The sequence below is a fragment of the Apis florea genome, unplaced genomic scaffold (assembly GCF_048593485.1).
Source record: "Apis florea isolate Af1SG1 unplaced genomic scaffold, ASM4859348v1 contig_2293_pilon, whole genome shotgun sequence".
Classification (NCBI taxonomy): Eukaryota; Metazoa; Arthropoda; class Insecta; order Hymenoptera; family Apidae; genus Apis; species Apis florea.
The window spans coordinates 976,298-992,922 of NW_028256554.1; the positions used below are offsets into that span (position 1 = coordinate 976,298).

At 43.8% G+C, this 16,625-nt stretch overlaps 1 protein-coding gene across 11 annotated transcripts; it reads left to right on the top strand.

The window, feature by feature from the left end:
• Nucleotides 1-811: 811 nt before the first annotated feature.
• On the top strand, nt 812-16,380 carry LOC100867877 (uncharacterized). Of its 11 annotated transcripts, XR_015290839.1 has the most exons (7): nt 12,660-13,194; nt 13,900-14,010; nt 14,087-14,285; nt 14,390-14,464; nt 15,504-15,828; nt 15,956-16,021; nt 16,102-16,380. XR_015290839.1 is itself a non-coding variant. In XM_086903780.1 (6 exons), exons 2-3 carry the CDS (start codon nt 7,925-7,927, stop codon nt 12,469-12,471), a joined length of 2,664 nt encoding a protein of 887 aa, XP_086759906.1. In that variant the 5' UTR covers nt 812-1,469; nt 7,922-7,924; the 3' UTR covers nt 12,472-12,653; nt 15,504-15,828; nt 15,956-16,021; nt 16,083-16,380. The 11 variants fall into 11 exon arrangements, 3 of the variants coding, with proteins under 3 accessions (XP_086759906.1, XP_086759904.1, XP_086759905.1); XM_086903780.1 differs by lacking the exons at nt 12,660-13,194; nt 13,900-14,010; nt 14,087-14,285; nt 14,390-14,464 and adding exons at nt 812-1,469; nt 7,922-8,027; nt 9,911-12,653 and having other exon boundaries at nt 16,083-16,380; XM_086903778.1 differs by lacking the exons at nt 12,660-13,194; nt 13,900-14,010; nt 14,087-14,285; nt 14,390-14,464 and adding exons at nt 812-1,469; nt 7,922-8,027; nt 9,911-12,653.
• The last annotated feature ends 245 nt before the right edge of the window (nt 16,381-16,625 follow it).

Consider the following 16,625-nt stretch of genomic DNA (forward strand, 5'->3'; position numbering starts at 1 on the left):
TCTCTCTTTCTCCATTTCCCTATAAATATTTGAATCGACGTCGAAAAGAATGCGTAAGAAACGAGACAGAAGAAGATCGAATTTCGAATTGAAGAATCGCATTTATCAAGCCGACGCGGATTTCCTTTCCTCGGAAGCGGAATTTCACCGCGTTATTTCCTGCGCGAAAGTCTAATTGATCCAATTAAATGGATCGTCATTCGATGATGCAAATTTTTAATCGAACGACGCGATTTGATTTTCGCATTGTGATACTGATACACACGCGTAAACCGAACCAACCAGATATCGTTCCGGAGTCTAGAACTCGGATTAAGTTTTAGATTCGAAAACATATCTTGCCCATTAACGGCAAACGAGGCTACATTGCATCGACTCGGGCGCGCGTATTTGTCAATGTAGCACGTCTTCGAAGAATCCTAGCGAGAATAGACACGCGTTAAATGCTCGCCTTTCGCGAGTATCCATATATCTCTTCATTCTTTATTCCACTCTTCTTATCTAATCTTTCGTCGATATTTACTTCCTTTGTTGGAAAACTACCAGCAGAGACTCAAGCGTATAATTTTACGAATAATTACATTTATTCGTTTCTCCACTCGCAACCGAAGAAAGAATGGAATAGGAATGAAAAGAATATAATTATCCGATTCGTCGAGACAAAGTTAAGTAAATATTAGAAAGAGAGAAAAAGAGATTGGTGTAGAGTAGTTGGCAACAAATTGGCGCGTGTTAGGGGCTGGGAGATGCAGGGATACGAGGGATGTAGCTAAACCCACGCTCTTTCGACCGATAACTCCGCGGACGAGTGGCGAAGATCGGTGGTGAGAGGGTGATGGAACGAGAAAGAGAGGGAGAGAGGAAAAGAGGCACGTGGGACAAGAGAGAAGTCGGGATTGGTTAAGCCGGTTGGAAAAGCCCGCCTGGCTCCTCGACCGGCCGGCACTTCGCTCAGTTCTCCACTGCGTTTCGAACGAATCGGAGCTTTCGCCAAACTGACTCGACCGGGGAGTTTCCGCGATTTATTTCGGTTCTTACATCGCATCGTTGCAAGATAACGCGCCCCTCTCTCTCGCTCACTTTCTCTCTCTCGTATTTTTCTTTATTCCACATTTTTCTTTTTTTTTTTCTATTTTTTCCTTGTCAAAACGAGACACCCTCTCGAATATTTTTTTCAACAAGTCCTCCCCTCGGTTTCGTTTCGCTCCCACTTTTCGACTTCTTACAACAGACTTCCTCGTCAGTTCTTGTCCACGTACTTTTCCTCGTCCTTGTCCAAGTTATCGTTCCAATTTTGTTCGGAGGACAAACGAAACGAGAAACGGGAAGAAAATAACTATGCCCGTGGACGAAAAAGCATCGTTATTTCTCGTTTAGGATATCTCGATAGATTTACAGATTTATCGTCCCCAAACGAAGAAAGGATTAATAATAATCGGAGAAAAGGAAAGGATTCGCTACGGAAAGCGGTAAGTTTTTCTTTTTTTCACTCATTCTATTCCCATTGTTCTCTCGTTTTCCTTCGCGCTAAATATTTTTCGAGTTTGCGAGGTGAGTAAAAAAAAAAAAAAAAAAAAACGAGAGAAACATTTTTATGGTTTAGATGGGGGAAATTCGTTATTTGTCGGGCAGAAATAAACGTGAAATGTTCTTTTTCTTTCTTTTTTTTTTTAATGGAAACTTTTCTCCAGAGAATATAACGTACAGAATATACGTGTATTTCGTATATGCACGAGGGAAAATGAGCACTAATGTTGCCCATTAACGAGAGGTCCGCACAGCCACGCCGCGGTGTACTGCTGCCTGTATAACTTTGGGAATTCGTATTCTGGGTTAATTACGAAACTGCGGAAATTTAATTTAAGGACGTTGTTAAATTTTCATCGAAATTTTATTCAACCAAACTACTCGCCCAAAAGATAATTTTCATTTTCGTTCCGTTTGCCTCCGCTCTTCACTCTCTCTCTCTCTCTCTCTCTCTGAAGAAAGAAAAAATATTTTCAGGGGAGGGGGAAAAGAGGAGGAAGTTGGCCGCGGAATATAGGAGGAATTCGATGATGCTCCATTCGTTCCGCATAGTTGTCACGAATTCTCGAAGAAATTCGTGCTGCATTAGACACGTGAAACTAAATGGCCTGGTCGCAGAATTTCAATTATCGCCCATTGAAATCGGACAGGAATCACGAATCACCATTTCATCGGATCGTGGTTTTGTTTGCTCGTGCATCCTTAATCGGTTTACAAGCCTATCGATTTCTCGCGTTTAACACGAAATCTCGAATTCAGAACGCGAAATTGCCTCCTGATTGGCATTAATCGCTCCCATGCGTGCGCCCCCTCTCCTCTCTCTCAAAACATCGTCCACGCTCGTATCGACGCTCGAAAACAAAGCCTCGGTCGAACAATTTCGATCGATTTCGGTGCGATTTTCTCTCTCTCTCTCTCGAAAAAGACGAGAGGCTCGCCATGATCCTTGGCCCGCAAGATTTTCGTCGAGCGGAACTTCCTTTCTTATTAATACGTAAAAAAGAACGAAGCCAGAAACTGTGACATGTACTTGGCAAGCTTTTGCTAAAATCAGCTCTTTCATGCGAATCAATCTAAACGGATGCTCCCAAACGGATAGCACATATATATATATATAGAAACTATTCGAACTAGGTCGCCATCTTTTTCCCCCCTCGTATTCCGCGATATCCGTGCTTCCCTATCCAATCCTCGATCTCGTTGGATTGTTCGCGAAATTATGTACATCTGTTTGCGTTTTATCGAGTGCCAATGTTTTCTTCCCCCTCGATTTTTTGCCTCGAGAATTCATCTCCATTCTTTTCGACTCGATCTCGACGAGTGGAACGAGATCGTAATCGTAATCGTTCAAGGATACGAGAAACACTTCGATTCGACTACGGAAGTTGATTGGCGTTTATCGTAACAAAATATACGTTCGGTTGTGCGATTTTCGAGACGATTGATTTCGTGAGAAGCTTTCCTCCATTTTGTCACGTATTTTTTTTTTTTTTTTTGACAATCAGAGTTGAAATGATCAACATCTAATCTTTTCTTCGTTTCGTTTTCCTCCGCCGTTGTATCGATGTTGTATCTGCATACGAGGAAAAAAAAAAACTGTTTATGCAAATAAGTCTTGACGTGGATGAAAAGGATGGAGGAATCGTAAAATTCTCGCATACTTATCATCATTATTATAATAAAAAAGTAATACAAGTAAATTGTTCGGTTATAAAAAGAGTTTCATCCTCGCCTTGTTCCACATAAAGGATAACTTGGATGGAAAAATACGGCTCGATATTATAAGAGGAGGGCTCGACGAAACACTTGTCGCCATTTTTTTTTTTTTTTTGATCGATCGTTTATTAATCGATTCGATGCAATATTATTATGCTGTAATTATTCACGGTGCAGGAAAGAAGAAGAAGAAGAAGAGAATTAAAATGTTTTTTTTTTAAAAATAATCAACACGACCGCGAGCGAGAAGAAACACTCGAAATTAGAGTGTCGAAGAATAAGAAAAAAAATATCTCTCGAGAGGAGAGACAGAGAGAACGAAGGCGTAGAGATTGGGCTACGTCTCGTAATTTATTTCACGGGATCGATGCCGGCCACGGGAACCCATAACTTTCGTTATTTCTCTAATCAGAGGGGGAGGAGGGGGAAGAGCAGCTAGAAAAGAAACGGAGAAATCCTCATCGATGTAAGGAAGCGAACACATGTAAATCGCGTGACCCCTATTCGGGACACGATTCGAACGGAAGTACAGAAAATACTTGGCGAATAATACGGAACTACCATGCTATACCTCTTCTTTTACGTATCTATACGCCTCTTCCCTTCTCTCTCTATCTCCCTCCTTTCTTTTTTTGCCTCCTTCGCGCCCCCTCCCTTCCCCCCGCCCCTATTACCTTCCACGCGAAACGATGCGGACGAACGTGCGACAACTTCCACCACGCTTGCTTGATCCCGTCCGTTGCACGCGTCAACGCGCAACGCGACAACTAGATTTGCAAAATTTGTGAAATGATATATGATGGCGAGCAACGATCGCAAGGACGAAAGTGGGATTTGTGTTTATTTCATCGTACGTTCGATAAATACGGGGACTAGATCCGTAAAATTCTTAAAAGGGAGAAAATTATCGAGGGATAAACGGATAATATCGGTGTTGAACGCGAAGACGAAGGTGGGATCGATTTTTGGGATCGAACTACGCTTAATTCTATCGTATAGATACAACGATTAAATTTATGAATTTGGTAAAATTGGTAAAAAGAAGAAGATTATCGAACGAAAAAATATCGGATAATATCGGTGTTAAACGCAAAGAGAAAAATGGGATCGATTTTTCGAATCGAACTACGCTTAATTCTACCGTATATCCAATAAATGCAGCGAATAAAATTCAATAAAAAGAAGGGTATTTAAAACGAGCGAAAAAAACGGATAATATCGATGTTAAACGCAAGGACAAGAGCGGGATCGATTTTTCGGATCGAAATACGTTTGACTTCATTAAACGCAACGACTAAATTTACATTATAAAATTGGCAAAATTATTGAGAAAATTATTGAGCGAAAAATAAAGGATATCGGCGTTGAAACGCAAGAACAAAAGCGGGATCGATTTTTCGGATCGAGCTGTCGAGGGCTTATCTCGACGGGTCGGTAAGGTCTCGAAGTTTGCCGACCGACTACTTTTTCTCGCTTTTGCGATCTTTTATTGCTCGCGCAATGGGTCCCCGCGCAGTCGGATCGGGGAAAGATTCGTGGGACAGTGTTTCGGTACGGTTTCGCATGGGTATATCCCCGCGCACCATGAAAATTTCATCGCACGCGGGAAGAGAAGCGGCACCGAGATCGAACGGCCTGCATACGTAATACGCCTTCTTAGCTAATATAGGCCGGTTTCGTTTTGGGGCCACGTCTCCCTCTCGCGGCCCTCTCTTCCCCTTCATATGTCTCGTTAAAGTCTCGTTTCTCCTTTCGACGAAAAGAAAACAGCTGTTCCTTCTCTCTATTCTTCCCTCTCTGTCCAACAAATCGTTTACACCACGGATCCATTAGACATCTCGCTTGCCGAGCGATCGTAATTAGGAAGGGATCGCGCATCGTGTGTGGAAAGCAAAACCGAAACGACCGTTTCCTTCCGGCCGGCTCGCGCCACCGATGAACAATCCAGTTGCACGCTGCTCGCTTCCTCGCCTATTAACCTCGATAATTTCTTCCATCTCTTATCGACCAATATACGATATCGAAAGATATTACCACTTTCGATCGTTCGATCGAAAAGGGGGCTTTTTTCTTTTTCTTTTTTTTTTTTTTTTTCTTTTTTGCTCGTCGCACCAAGTTGAAATTAACGGCCAATAGTTCGGCGAATTCACGAATAGAGCAATATACTACGTTTGTATACGTTTGCTAATACACAGCGACACGGCGAGGGAAATTTTTTTGGCCAGTTTTTTTCCCCAGTCACGTCCACACGCGCACGTATAACCTTGTGTGGTCCACAGAAGAGAGAGATAAAGTGAAACCGTGGGGCCACGCTGTCTCGCGAGCCAACCTCGATCTCAGGGCCGTTCGTGCCGCACCGTTTCTTCCCGCTCCGGTTTTCGTCTACCCTTCTCTTTTCCTCTCTTCATTTCTCTCCTCTCGTCGTCCCTTAAATAACAGCCCGCTTAATTCGCTTATATTACGCATCTTGATGGTAATGTTTTACGAATCAAAGTGTTTGCGAATATGCGTTTTTTATTGCGCTCTCTTCCTCCCTCTCTTTCTCTCTTTTATCGCAAGGAATCCAACGAGCAATTAGGGTCAGAGGTAGTACGATTTCAAATGATGGAGCTTTTAAAATACGTTTTTCGAGATATCGATAAGACGTAAAACGCGGGTACGTTTGCGGCTTATTCTCCGTAATAGTAGGATTTAGATATAAACACGACGTTTCGCGATTATGCGTATTTTATAGGCAATCAAATGTGTAATTGCTTGCACGAAAATAATTTGAAGTTGAAACAAAGTGGGGAAAAATATATTTCTAAAGTATTTTATTATTTAACATTTTTTAACAATTCATTTCTTCTCGAATAGCGAATACGTTCAATCGAATGATTCAATTCGAAAATATTTTCTCACGAGGAATCTCATAACGTCTCTACTTTCTCTGCTATCTCTGTTTTCCTTCTACATAAGCTTCCAGCCAGTCTATTCGCGCGTCCATAAATTATACTTAAACGGAGGCTCGACTCGCGAAACGGACAATAAATATCGTTGTGAGAGACGATACGGGAAGAAGAATCGTGTAAATGGACGTAAATGGTGGGCCGTCCTTTTCTAAGAAAGTATTACATTTATCTTTTACACTTATTGTGTATACATACACACACATAAACACACACGTGTATATATATATATATTATATGTATATATATATACATATAAATATACATATACACATACAAGTTCTCGGTAGAGGAAGGAAAAGTTTGTTGGCGAGGCAAATAACAACCCTGTTCAACTTTACGCACGATACCTTGTTGTACCGTTGTTGGAAAATTTCAAGATGGACGTTGTTCGTGGCGTTCGATCGGAGGTTCAAGGTCGAATCACGCCGAATCTGAAGGCGGCATCGCAGAAGGCGGCATTCTTTGCTCGTTCGTCCATGCTGGCCACGTTCTTTCTTTGGGAATCTTATTCCAGCAGAAGGAAAGAGAGAGAGAGAGAGAGAGAGAGAGAGAGAGAGAGAGAGAGAAGAGAGAGAGAGAGAGAGGGAGAGAGGAGCTCGGCGCCTCAAGCATCGTCTACCGTTACCACGTGTCTCTCTCTCTCTTCTCTCTTTCCTCTCCTTTCGATACACTACGATCACACGTGCAAATACCATGGAAACCGCTTCTAGCAAGCTTTCCGAAAACTTTACGCATTGGCAAACATCCCTATTTTCCTATTTTCAAATCTTTAACACGTACCAATCGATCGCAATCGTTCGTTCTCGTTGCTTCTCTCTAACTTTTGTACATATTCCTCGCAATTGCTTTAGTCGTCCAAATATCATATGGGTCTGGACCATTAACGTATAAATGGTTCATATACTTACCGCATTGAACGATGTATTTAATTCCTAGTAAGAAACTATATTATAGCTGGTTAAATCGTGACTGAAAATAAATAAATTCGACAAATTCGGATAATCAATGGATATTCATGTTTCAAGGTTAGACTCTTGCTATTGCTATATATCGGAAAAGAGAAGAAATTAGAGCTAGATAGATGCAACGATGAGACACGAGGATTGGTCGATGACCGTTCGCGCGTTGCTAGCGTGATTTGCACATGTCTCGGGTGAAAGTATTACCGACGAATCCTTCGATGGTTTTGAATCCGAATTCACAGGCGAGGTTCGCGCGTGCGCTACTGCGCCTGCGCGCACCTTACAATTTCAACCGTCCTTTCTGGCCCACTACGGTCTCCTTCTTACGGAATTCATTAATAACTTGGATGCAAACTTCTCGAGAGCGTGGTGAACTACCTCCAACGTGGAAATACCGCTATTCTTCGTCACTGGTTAAAATGTTCTACGACTAGAGGGGATTTTTTTTTTTTTTTTTATATTTCAATAAAGGAATTCGTTCCTAACCTTTTTTTCTTACACGTGAGCTCAACGTTTATCTCAACGCGTGGTGTTATCGATCGGTGTAATCTCGCGTCGTAATTGTAACGTCGAAAAGAAACACATAGACGACGATATCGAAGAAGAACGTGAATGGAGTGGAAGAAGTGGATGTCTCCGTCCACTCGTGCGTCGATGTACTTATTTGTATGCGTACACGTGTATACAAGCACGACTCGTGATCAAATGTATGCGTTGATCAAATATATCAGCATGCTGTCTCTTATCCGAATTTGATTGTTTCAGAAAATGGCGGGAAGATCGGCGGATCTGTATAAATGGTTGTTCTTGGCAGGATTGTTCTGCTGCTCCTCCTGTCAAAGTGTTTCTTCCACGTTTGAAAACAAGACTGGTGAGTCATCGATTTCTATTCCACCGTTTCTTTCCCTTTTTTTTATTTTCTCTTATTTCGAAAATAGAAAGAGCACAAACGTTACAAATACCCGATCTCCGTTAAACAAAGAATCTCGTCCAGCGAAGTTAGATTACATATAATCAATTATATATATATATATATATATATACATCGACGTTTTTTGGTTGCATTGCGGGCCAACTTTGCGGACATTTCGATCGACGGGACTGCAGAAAATGCAAAAAGTCGACACGAGGATCGAGCCACGAAACCTCGAGCCAATTGCGCCAATTCGAGAGGAGAGAGAAGAGAGAGAGAGAGAGAGAGAGAGAGAGAGAGAGAGAGAGAGAGAGAGAGAGAGAGAGAGAGAGAGAGAGAGAGAGAGAGAGGTCGTGCGTCCCGAGCGGGCGATGTCACCACGATCGATAAGCACATGCTCGATGATAATCGTTGCTTTTCCACGACTTGGCGTATCGGCCGTGGCATTTCGATATGTCCCATAGATACGTTGAATTTAGTGAAAAAACGCCGCCGCCGAGAAATTTTACGTACACGTCTGCGTGTGCCTAAGCGTGTGCGCGGCGGGTCAGTAGGTCACTCAGCTCGGTGCTAAAAGAACACTCACGTGTATCGATACACATGCAACATAGGAAAACGCTTGTACACACTCGCCTTGTGTTAGACGACACAGTATACCTCTTTGTCCGACCATTACTTTGTAATTCTTTTTTTCAATGAGAGAAACGCGACCAGAGAAATCAATCATCGTCGTTTGAAACGATACCGAATCGTCAAATCGATTCGATCGAGCTCGCGATACACGTGGCGCGCAAACAGACGTGCACGTATATAATTTATATATATATATATGTAACCACGTCGATAATTTGCGTGTCGGCGAGGAACGAGGAAACGAGTACGAGGAGCAAGCCCGATTCACAAAACGGATATAACGTAAAAGGATGTGTACGCTATTAATTCATTACTTTTAATAGGAACGATTCGAAGCTCAGAGAGAGAGAGAGAGAGAGAGAGAGAGAGAGAGAGAGAGAGAGAGAGAGAGAGAGAGAGAGAGAAAAATCTGGGACACGAAAGAAATTCGTTCCTCTTGTCTCGACGACGGCGGCAGGGACTGCAAGCACTTAGCCTTAATGAATCTTTGCTCAGTTGTCAACGGATGGAGGAGCAGTGTGCCCTCATGAAAACGGACAGCGCACAACACGTTCACTTGCCCTCGTGCGTATACATCCTACTACACCTGTACAGCCCGTGCCGCCTTTTGCCGCGCCTCCCCTAACCGTTTCTCACGTGGAAATTTGAGAAGAGATTGGTTCCCGTATTTTGGATACCGTGTCACTCCCGTTCAAAAAGCTGACGCTGCAGCAGCGCCGCGACACTCTTGGATGATGAATTCCAGCCTCGTTCAACGCAATGGGACACATTTGTAAAGATTCGACGAAAGGGCAAATACCTTTCTATCTTTTCACGCGTCACGTTCCTATTATCGTCTTATCCCAACGATGGCTCGAGAGTTTTCTACTGGCGCGTTATATACGCAAGTTCCTTCATCGTTGTTCGTTTCTCGTTTCCGTATACATCGGGTTTCCGTAGTAGGACGTACGTTAATGCACGCAGCGAGAGCGCATATGAAACGCATCAACTTGCGTTACAAGCAGAAACGGATGAGAGAAATTTTATCGCCGCGGATTTATTTCTCTTCCGAAGAGAAATAGCTCGACGATCTTATCCTATCTCGTCCAGTCTAAAGTCTTCATTTTCTCTTCCGTAAATCGATTAATTACAATTTTGAAAGAGCAATTTTAAAAAGTTTGATTCGACCACCTCGTGCCAATGAACGTTTCTTTTTTTTTCTTTTCCAGGCCAGAATGAGAGCAAACCGCGCGTGTTCTCCCTCAGAATGGATTACGACGAGTGGACGCCGCTTGGACGCGGCGATCCCCTGAAGAACAATCCTACCTTCGATTACGTGCCGCCCGTGCTGGACAGGGTTCAATATTGGCTGGATTCTCACACGACCGAGCCGTCCACCAAACGGGACATCCTCGTCCTCGGCGTGACCGCGAAGAAAACAAGCCCCAAGATACCGGAGCAATTCTTGAAATTCGTGGACGGGCCGAAATTCACGAGATCGAGTCACCAGGACGTTTCCTCGTACAGGAACGACTTCACCGGGAGCACGGGGGCGGAACCGCCGAAACTGGTGCGGACGAGCAACTTTAGGAACGGGCCCCTCGACTACAGGAATCAAAACAGGATTCAATCGATACCGTCCAGCTACTACCCGAGCCCGTTCTACAATCAAAAAACGAAACCTTACACGATGATGCTCCCCCCACCGTTGGCGCAGAAAGACAAGATCGTGAGCTTCGTCGAGCCCACTCAACAATTCAACACTCAAACGGAGGAAGGGCCGGTGCTTCAAGATGCGCAGTTCTACGCGCCGCTCCCACCACCTTCGAAAACGTACAATCAGCCGGGAAAGTCGCAGTTGAAATTTCCCCCGAGCAAAAGCCCGAGCATCTCCACGCAGGTGGAGACGATCAAGAGCGTGTACGGGCCTTCTTCGTCGTCGCAATCCACCGCCAGACCCAGGCACGAAACCGTGACCACGCCATCCGTCTCCCTGGAAAAGTCCAATTTGATATATCAGTCGACCCAAACTCTTTCCGGTGGATGGCCACCAGGTGGCGGCCCCTTGTCGACGTCGACCGCGTCGAACGGTGTCCGCCAGGCCACGGATTATTCCCGCGATCAATACGAATCGATCGACCACCAACCGGCCGAATCCTCGAATCACGAGGTGGTCGTGGAACAAAACGCGAACATAATAGTCGACGGGGACAGCAACGAGAACGAGGAGGTGGTGGTCGGTCAAAAAGGTGTGGATACAGCGTCCCCTGTCACGACCTCGATGACGACCATTACGACGACCGACTCGGGAATCAACGAGGGGAAGGAAAACGCGGAGAACGAGCCGATCGCGTCGTCCGAAAAGATGCACATCGTGGTCGCCAATTCGCCTCACGGTCTCGCAGACACCGAGGCCACTCACGAGACGAAAAGAGAGCCGGTGGCGGTGGTGATGCCGACCAATTATCAATCGGAGAAAAAGGCGACTTACGCGACATCTTCGAGCTCGGTGACGCCGGCGGTTACAACAACGGTGGAGACAATCGCGACCTCTAGCCTCCCGGAAAATTCGACGACAATGGAGGCGGAAACGTCGAGAGTCGAGTCTCAACCGATTCGAAATTCGGCGATCAGGGGATCCTCGATCGTCTCGGATAATTCCAAATCGCCTTTATTCCCGAACAAGATGGTGTCGGGTGTTCAACAGCACGGGATGCATTTCCACTCGACGATGGCTCCTCCATTCTCGTCCCGACGCCCCGTCGACTCTTTGCTCGGGTTCGGACCACCGCAAGCTCCCCTCTCCTCCATGATGCATCCACAGACCAGGCCCAATCATGGAACGATACACGTTATCAGTGGTATGCGTCCAACCGTCGGTTTCCGCGCTCCAGCCTCGATGCCCATGTTCCCACCGATGACGCACATGCACGCGCCACCGCCTATGAGATCGACCATCGATCACGTGGAACATCAGTCGGGGGCGCATCGGTCGCCGCAGTTGCACAATTTCCCCGCAATGTCGCCCGACTCGCCGCCACTCCCCACTCTGACCGCGCACTCGATCGGTCAAAGCGAGGAGCACTATTTCGATCGACACCGATCCCGCATTCCGGACACCAGCACCGCGTCCATCTTCACCACGCCTACCGCACCTTCATTCTTGCCTACCGTCTCGTCCTCGGCCGAGAACTCGCCCGTGCCTCTTCTCGACACTGGGCATACTCGACATCCGGAAATGATAGACCGTGCCCCGGTGAAAACGAGCACGGAGGGAAAGAGGGAAGAGGAGGAGGAGGAGGAAAAAGAGGAGGAAGAGAACCGAAAAAACGTATCGACCACACCGCGAATCACTACCATGCCCAGCTTGACCACGGATCCAATTTTCTCCCATTACAAACAACCGGCCAAACCTATCCGTGGCCCGATGTACCTCATCATCCAAGGTCATTCGAAGGTGAAGACTTACAAGCCCACGGTGAGCAAACACGGTATACCTGTGGAGGGAAACGAGATCTTCGAAAGCGCGACCGAGAGGCAGCTGTCGAAATTCGAGCAATTCGTCCAAGAGAGCACGAGGAACAACAATCGCGCGAGCCAGGCTGCGATCGAGAAGAAGAAAGCGGAGGAAAAAGCGCGTAGCGAGAAGCTCGCGCGAGCGCGTCAGAATGATCTTATGAGCCTGGTCGAGAATGGTCTGGCTAGCTTCACCGTGCCACCTTCCTCCTCCACGACGGAGGACGAACATCGGACGAACTCGGTGACAACGATCGAGATAAACGGCAATTAAAACTGTTCCCGGTGGAGAAAGATTTTTCTTTTAAACGCTACTTCCCCCAAAGTCCCACAGGAATCCGACGTTCCACGTTCTACGCGTAGGAGAAACAGACGTGAAACGAACGATACGAGCGAATTTGCGGGACTGCGCGGTAGTTAATCAAAGTATAGGATGAGAACAAGGATGCGAGGAAGGTTGGTTCGATCGTAGCTTACTTGATAATATGTATTTATTTAATTCGCGTAGAATTTCACTCGATCGAATTCTCTCAACAATTTTTCATGCGTTTTCCATGCGTTGTTTAATTATTTTACTCACGTAATATTACGCGATCGTTATCGCAGAAGCTCATCGTGGCAGATCCGCGAGTTATCGATCTTAGCCACGGTCTCGTCTTCGATACGAGAACGCGCGCCAATTTCTAATGTGCCAGTATACGTAGACACGAGCGCGCGTGCAGAATGAATGCGTATAAATCAATACACGCATGCATATATATATATATACACACGTATGTGAAGTATAACATATTGTCACGTGTCGTGACAAATTGCTCAACGAACCTGTTTCAAAGATATACACGATTATGTAAATGACTTTTGATAGAATATTATTGCACACAGTTGATCGTTATCTGTAGAAAAGTGTTTCAGTTGGTGCTGCTTGTTTACTCGAACGAGTCGATTGTAGTTTGAGCATACATGTGCATGGAAAGAACAATGTTGCTCGTGAGAAGTATTTATCGTAATATACATATAATAATTAATGCGATCAACGTATTTATCGTATCGTTATATCAACGTTTCTATCTGCTGTCTCTCGATTCTGCGCGATCGATGCAACTCATAATAAGTAAAATGATAATTCTACGAAAATGTGAAACGGTAATGTAAGAATCAGATGTTGCCATTGCAACTTTGTATTATTAACGCTAGTCTTACATCTACCGATCATCGTGTTTGTCATCCATATCCAATTGAATTTTGTACGTTTCATTTTTATTCTCTTGAAATTGGTTGCGATCGTAATAACGGCGATTGTGTCGCCGCCTGTATCATTCGAGTTGTATTTGCGCGAGATACATCATTTATCAAACGTTACATAGCGAAAAAAGGACGATTTGTGCGTGGTATCGCGATCGCTCACGTACTCGAAATTACAAATGATGATATCTGAGACAGATTCAGAGCATCATTTTCGTACGTACTTTATGTATAAGTGTGTACTTTGTTACGTATGATGAATTGTACCTGACGGTCACACGTTTTGTTGATTTTCCGTTTATCAATAAATTATCGCATTATCGGTTACCACGTGTCTCGTATAAAGTTTAGATTTCATAGGGTTGCGATTTGATCGAACTTTACGTGTCGCAAAATCGATTCGTAATCCGAAAATATGTCACGTAATCGATGCATCGGTAAATTTCTTATTGAACAGCATTGAATTGGATCGAAAAAGAAACGGCAATCGATTACACGCCCATTGGATAATTTATAGCGAGTAAAGGCCCTCGGGAGTATTCGTTTGGAACTCAAAGCTGCCGAAACGGTACTTGGTTATGATTTATTGGCATTAATGAGCCTTAATTCTCATCCTCGATTTCGATTCGTTTTTGATTTTTTAGAACTTCTCCAATGAAACAGAATAACTCAATGAAAAAAGAGATACAATTTTCTATGGTATATAACATAACCAATAATCTGATCGAACATTTCGGATAAAATATTCGATTTTCAAGCGAGTCTAGAGAAAGTTTCAAATCGTGAATTGTTGCAATCGCAAGAACGAAATAACCAAAATTGAGGAACGACAAGAAGAAAGAGGTTAGAAAAAATGGAGGGTTTATATGAAGAATATCAATTTAAAATTAATTTAGTATGTCGATAACATAAATCTCTCGTTAAGAGATTTCTGCTTTTGCGTATAGATGTACGTACATGTCGAGAAAAAAATCGATGAAACATAGCTACCGACACAACGTAGAAGAAAACCGACTCTACCGGTAAGTGTCTATTTCGTGTCGAAATTTCCTGAAAAATCGAAATTTTTTCATTCTCTTTAAACGAATCGTAATCGAAGAGTGTAAGAACCTAATCTTTTCTTAATAATCCAACCGATTTTTCAATGTACGCACGAAATTATCGAACACGAACGACAAGTGTGAAATGTGGGTCGTTTGACTAGAGTTAAAAACGAGATTGTGCAATTGTATTCGACGATTCTTTACAGCGTGAATATTTATTTAGAGATCGGGAAGGAAGGATGCGGAACGTGAGAAAAGTATCCGAGAATATTACATCGACGCGTTAGACGAAGAGACGACACGAGAGGTCTCGACAAAGGTCAATACCCGTCAATCTTAATGAAAGTTAAATGAAAGGAGGGATGAGAGCTCGCGTCATCTTACCGTTAGCGATCAAATATCGATATTACGGATTCATCGAAACGAGTCGAGAAAAATTATAGCCGATTTAACCTATCTACGTACGCGGCCATTTTTCACCTTCGTCAATCTCTCGGAATCGACGATTCGTCGTGCAGCCACTTTTACAAAAGGGTTGACTCGAAAGAGCGGATCGGAAGAAACTTTTCAATCACGCACGCGTTAACCCGTTCGTGAGAAACGATGCGCGCTAAGATAAATCGGGAGAGCGTTATATTTATTTCTAGGAGAATCGCGGAAAAACTTGTCCGCCCATTTGTGGCCGATCGAACGCGTCGCTCGCATCCTGTTGTACTCCGCTCTATCCTACGCACTCTTCCCTCCGTGTTTTTCTTCATGTTTCCGCCAATGACGGCGTTTAAGGGATAACTGGTGACACGAAATCGTTCGTCTCTTTGTTCAGTTACATCGTTCAACGATTTTATTCGCGAGGCAAATTATTCTTTCGAGTCTGGAAGATTCAAATTAGAATCTGTACACGTTATAGATCAGGGCTCATGCTCATTGATGACTTTCTTTTTTTTTTTTTTTCATTCTTCTCTGGCACCGCGTCGGCGACTACAATCTGGAACGTGGTGCTCGTCTACGGGAAACCCAGGCCTCATTGCACCACTGTGGAAACTAGAAACCAGCCGTAAAAACTAACCCAATATCGGTGTCTCCGTACCTCTCTCCGTGCCTCTTCCGAGTCCTCTTTGGCCTTGCTTCGATTCCGGTACCTGGAACCCACGCATATCTCTCGGCTCTCTAACTTTCCGGCTATCGATGCGTCCGGAATTATCAAGGAACTTGAAGACTATAAAAAAGTTCAATTTCATTCTAAATCAAAAAATAAAGAGACAAGATAAGAAACCAGCGATGCTGGGAAATTGAACATCGTCCTAAAAATTTAAACGGAAAAAAAGAAAATTTCCACAAGTCACGTAAGATTTATCTTTTTCGAAAATATATATACGAATATATATCATGTTACATAACTTTTTTTTCGAAACCTTTTTTTTTTTTAAATTGCACACCACGTATATATATTTCCTCTTATCGGATTTACAGTTTACCTTCGATTCGATTTTTCGACGAATATCTGTTTACTTCGAAGTGGATACAATGGAAATGTAGGTATGTAGTGGCGACGAGTGGCTCAGACCGGTAAACTCGTGAGACGAAAGAAACGAAATAGTAAAATACGTGAGTTCCAGAAACACACTGACGACTCGTCGTTTCCTCGTATCGATGGCTTCCTGTCGCACCGACTGTCTTCCTCTCATCCATACGTATGAGACCAACTGACCAGCTGCTTTTGTCCGCCATTTACAGCCAAACATCTAACGAGTTCTGTGCGACACATCTTACTCGACCATTCCAATAACGCTACTCGCTTCATGGAATGCATTGTTTGTCGCGATTTAGTTGTCGCACTTTATCACAAATATATTATAAAATTGTATTAAAAATATATTAACAGTAATTAAATTTCATTCTATGCATCTTTTTCTAAGCATCACGAGATAAAAAAAATAGAATATTTTCTCTATCGTATCTATATTCGAATCCTGTTGATTTTTCATCGATTTTTTTTTCTCGGTTCCTTATACTTAAGTTAATGTTGATTTTTCCTTACGCGTTCTTCAAACTACGTCGTTCACGTTTACGCTGAACCACGTTCTGATCTATCGAACCACACGTCACGCGATATCTTATCAAATAGTAAAAGTGTTCAGAA